This window comes from Kogia breviceps, chromosome 2, assembly GCF_026419965.1.
Source record: "Kogia breviceps isolate mKogBre1 chromosome 2, mKogBre1 haplotype 1, whole genome shotgun sequence".
Taxonomy (NCBI): domain Eukaryota; kingdom Metazoa; phylum Chordata; class Mammalia; order Artiodactyla; family Physeteridae; genus Kogia; species Kogia breviceps.
The window spans coordinates 7651700-7656189 of NC_081311.1; the positions used below are offsets into that span (position 1 = coordinate 7651700).

At 58.8% G+C, this 4490-nt stretch overlaps 1 protein-coding gene across 1 annotated transcript; it reads left to right on the forward strand.

Annotated features, from left to right (window-relative positions):
* The first annotated feature begins 284 nt into the window (after nt 1–284).
* On the forward strand, nt 285–4193 carry NKX1-2 (NK1 homeobox 2). Its single transcript, XM_059053881.2, has 2 exons — nt 285–495; nt 2259–4193. Exons 1-2 carry the CDS (start codon nt 285–287, stop codon nt 2975–2977), a joined length of 930 nt encoding a protein of 309 aa, XP_058909864.1. The 3' UTR covers nt 2978–4193.
* Nucleotides 4194–4490: the final 297 nt, after the last annotated feature.

Below are 4490 nucleotides of genomic sequence, written 5' to 3' on the forward strand. Positions count from 1 at the left end.
GGCGCCCCCTCGCCGAGGCTAGAGGTCCCCGAGCCTCAGTCTTGGGGCTGCTGCGAGCGCGCCCTGCACTTGGCGGGGGCCTGGGCAGCCCAAGTGCCAATCCGCGCTCAGCCCCCCGCGGCTCTCTCCCCGCCCCCCCCTCTACTCCCCCCCTCCCCAGCTTCACTTGGCCGCCCCGATCCTCCTACCGGCTGAGAACTGCGGCCGAGCCACAGCCGAAAGCAAGGCCAAGCGCGGCCACCCCGGACTCCGCGCCGCCGGCCTCCGGCCCGCGGGCGGCGGGCATGTTGGCATGGCAGGACGGCGGGGCCAAGGCGGCTCCCTCCCACCACAGAATCTCCTTCTCGGTTCTGGACATCCTGGACCCTCAGAAATTCACCCGCGCTGCGCTCCCAGCCGTGCGCCCTGCTCCCCGGGAAGCTAAGAAAAGTTTGGCAGAGGCCGAAGCAAGGAAGGACTCCAGCCGGGACCCGGCCCGGCAGCGAGAGACGCCTGGTAAGAATGCGAGGCGGCCTCCGGCCCCGGAAAGCCCCAGCTTACATGATGCGATGGGAAGGTGGGGAGGGAGAGCCGTGGATCGGGTGAGTAGCCCTTAGCGGCGTCTTCCCCAAGGGGAGAAGGCGCACAGGACCAGGCGCGTAATTAAATTGACGCAGAAAGGGGGCCTCCAGCATCCTGGGTCAGGGATTTGCCACCGAAGCCTGTCCCTGCTCACCCGCCAAGCAAGCAAAGCACCCCAGCTCACAGAGGAAACCCTTACCCAGCGCCCACCTCGTCCAGGCTCATTCATTGATTGGGCATTTAATTGTCCCCTATGTGCCAGGACCTGGGCTAGAGACTGGGATAAAAGTCAGCAAAAACTTCGAAACCTGCGAGGTAGACAGCATCCTTAACGAGGTAGACAGCATCATGTCTCCATTTTCTGGATGAGGCAGCTGAGGCTGAATCACGTGTCCGAAGTCTTAGTAAGCAGTGAGGTCCGGTTTTCGCACCCAGGGCCCACCTCCAACCATCCAGCGACAGCTGCGGAGACGCCGCTGCCCTACACGCTCACTCCCCCCAGACCCAATCGTTAACTGCGCTGGGCCGGCGTGGGGTGGGGTGACGGGAGGCTGTTGGTTCCGAAACCCTTTTTGATTTAACCCCTAACTCAGGGAATTCCTTGGCGCTCCAGTGATTAGGACTCCACCTTCCACTGCAGGGGACACGGGTTCGATCCCTGGTGGGGCAACTAGGATCCCACAAGCCGCGTGCGGCAAAAACAAACAAACAAACAAAACAACTCCTAACTCTGGAGGACACCTGATGAGGGGTCCAGGAAAGTTTGTGTCTGAAAGGAAAGACAAAAAAACGGCAGGACCCAAGCTGGGTGAGGCGTGGGCACGAGGTTCCCTGGAAGGACGCCAAAGATCGGGGGCTCAGGTCAGGGAGAGGCTTGAGGTCTCGGCAGCTCCCCCGCTTCCCTTCCCCAAGTTTAGCGGTGATTGTCTGGGGCTCTGGGCGCCTCTGGCGGCTGCGCTTGGGCCTGGGCGGTCTGCCTGGTAATTGTTCGGATCGCCCATCGCAGGGGCCGCGCTCCCCTTTCCCCACCCCCATGATCGATATTCTATTACTGGCGCCTGCATATCTCCTGCCCGCAGCTTGCAGGTACCGACTTCAAACCCCCTTTCCCTGTCTGATCCTAATATTGTTCGATTAAAACTTACCTTTAATAGATGACATCTATCGATCCGGCCCCGCACAAATCTGAAACTCTATTAACACGGCAGGAGAGAGAAGATGGGAAAGAGGGAATTTCACTTTAAAAGGGAGGAGGGGGCGCTTAATAACTTCTTTTTTAACTGCTGGCAGTTCCAGGCCAAAATAGGCTTCTAGGGACTGGGGAGACAGCCCCAAACGCACTTGACATATAGATGTCTTAATGGACAACGATAAGGTTGTCCAATAACGTCGTTATTTTTTCTTAATGCAGAGTGTCACTCATTCATTCGAAATACACTTCTCGGACGCCTACTAGGTAGTCGGTGGGTGAAGAGAAAGCGGGCACTGCAACCCTAACTCCCACCTCCTGGAAAGGGCTTGCAACTAAGAGCGGTCGTGGGGGTGAGGGCAGGGAGCGCAGTTCCGGAGAGGGGCAGGGCTGGGCTCTGGGTTGGGCAGAGAGAGCTGCCTGCTCTGGGGAGGACGAGGACCAGGTCTGGGGACCAGGACCGGCCGGGTAGTTCCGGGCTTCTGATCACCGTCCCCTTCTCTCCTAGATGCTACGGGCCGAGGCGCCGGCTTGGCGTCCCCCCTGGAGGGCTCGGAGGCGGAGGAGGCGGAGGAGGAGGACTTGGAGGACACAGGGCGGCGGCAGCTGCGGGAGCGGACTGCGCGCCTGCAGGAGGCCCGGACGCGCTCCCCCGAGGCCCGGGCCGCGGCATCGGCGGCGGGGGAGAGCAGCGCGGGCGGCCTCGTGGGCTCCCCGGGCTCGCCGGGCTCCCCGCGGCCCCGGCGCCGGCGCTCAGAGCCCAGCTGCTCCAAGCCGCGGCGCGCGCGCACCGCCTTCACCTACGAGCAGCTGGTGGCCTTGGAGAACAAGTTCCGGGCCACGCGCTACCTGTCTGTGTGCGAGCGCCTGAACCTCGCGCTATCGCTTAGCCTCACTGAGACGCAGGTCAAAATTTGGTTCCAGAACCGCAGGACCAAGTGGAAGAAGCAGAACCCCGGCGCTGAAGGCGCGGCGCAGGCGGGAGGTGGCGCGCCCCAGCCTGGGACTTCGGCGGGGGCGGGCGGCGGCGGCGGCGGCGCGGGGGCCAGCCCGGGTCAGCTGGGCCCGGCCGCGCATCCTTTCCAGACTTTCCCCTCCTACTCGGCGGCCAACGTCCTCTTCCCGGCCGCCGCCTCCTTCCCGCTGACGGCCGCCGCCGCCAGGGGCTCCTTTGCGCCCTTCCTCGGGCCCTCCTACCTGACCCCTTTCTACGCCCCACATCTATGAACCCGGAGCCCCTCGGGCCCCACTTCGTCCGGACTCACGAGTGATTGGCGCGGACTTGTGGTCGCCACCCCACGGAGGGGCGCCAACGCGCAGGGACTGCCCCCTCCTGGTGCGCGGGTGTCTGCGCGCCCCTTCCCTTCCCGCTGCCGGAAGGCGCCGCCAGAGGGCAGGGAGAGGCCGCCTGCCGACTCCCCGCCGCGCGCCTCCGCGCCTCGCTGAACCCTTGAATTCACGCGGTCCACAAAAGGGCGTCAAGGATCTGCCATCTTTAAAAGTGTCCGGAGACGGAGGCTGTCCTTAAACCTTCCCGCTTCTGGACCTTGGTCTTCACTCTCGGTCAGGCTTAATTCAGTTCAAGGGTTCTTTCCGAGGGTCTGGGTGTTCGGCGGCGCGGGGCTAACCCAGCGGCGGGGATGGTGTCCGGAGGGAGACGAGACCCGCCCTCCAGCTGCGAACACCTAGGATGGAATCTTCAAAGACTGTGGCTCACTCAGAGGGTTAGGAGCTTTCCCCTTTCACAGCTGATTGTTTCCCATTTCATACTCGATTATTGGCCCAAACCCAGCGATTCCTTCCAAATACTGAACAAAGTTGGAGAAAGCTGAGTCTGTGAGCGCACACTGCCGCCGTGAAACGGACTATTTTTTAAATGCATAACACTCTACATGTTTAGGTCTTCGTTTAAGATTAGGACTTGAGCGCAACTCTTGTTCCAAACAGTGTCTACTCAGGCTATTCCTGAGAAAATGTGTACCTGATTTTTCGGAGAAGACCGGAAGTTCTTTTGGGAAATGCAACAGCTTTATTGCTAGACTTGCCTGCTGAAGTAGACGCACTTCCACACCACTGCAAGTTTTGAGAACAGCTTTGATAAACCACGGCTATGGCCCCAAAGGCATAACAATAACAGAGACAAATGGCTCAACTAAAATCTTGAGGTCTACGCATGAGACTGCCCATTTGGGTATGCAGTATTTGATACTGTAAAACTTCAGTCTTGGCTAATATGTCTGTCCCAGCAAATCCTAGGCTCCCAATAGTGATCGAACCCCGGGGCGAGTTCGCGCCTCCAGCACACGCTGCAGTCATGAGTTGGACTATTTTTTTAAAGCACAAACTCAACATTTTTAGAGCTTCATCTAAGATTCTGACTGGAAAGATACTCTGTTCCACACAGACTCTCCAAGATGGCATGGTGGACAAGCAAAAGGTCGTTAGGAGCTGTAAAAGAAATAATTTTGGGGTGTATAAAGCTACCATGGCAGCAAAAAGCATATTTATGATGGATTCAGCTGCAGTAACTTAATATATGGATGAGCATTCTAACTGCTGCTTTTGTTATCTCCCTTAGGAATTAGTTCTGTAAAATTCTCCTGCCAGCTTTGTTTGGAATACTCTTCGTTTAGTTTTTTATGTGATGTGATTTGTAGCCCGCATCTCAGAAAAACCAGACCTCCCCAAGTAGGTCACGTATGTTTCACTCTCACCTTTATTTGAGGACTTTAGGCCCGGT

What these genes read in the sequence shown, in the direction of transcription:
- NKX1-2 (XM_059053881.2), top strand. Translation starts at nt 285, where the DNA reads ATGTTGGCATGGCAGGACGGCGGGGCCAAGGCGGCTCCCTCCCACCAC. An exon ending in CCGGCAGCGAGAGACGCCTG is followed by an intron (nt 496 to 2,258) that starts GTAAGAATGCGA and finishes CTTCTCTCCTAG; the next exon opens with ATGCTACGGGCCGAGGCGCC.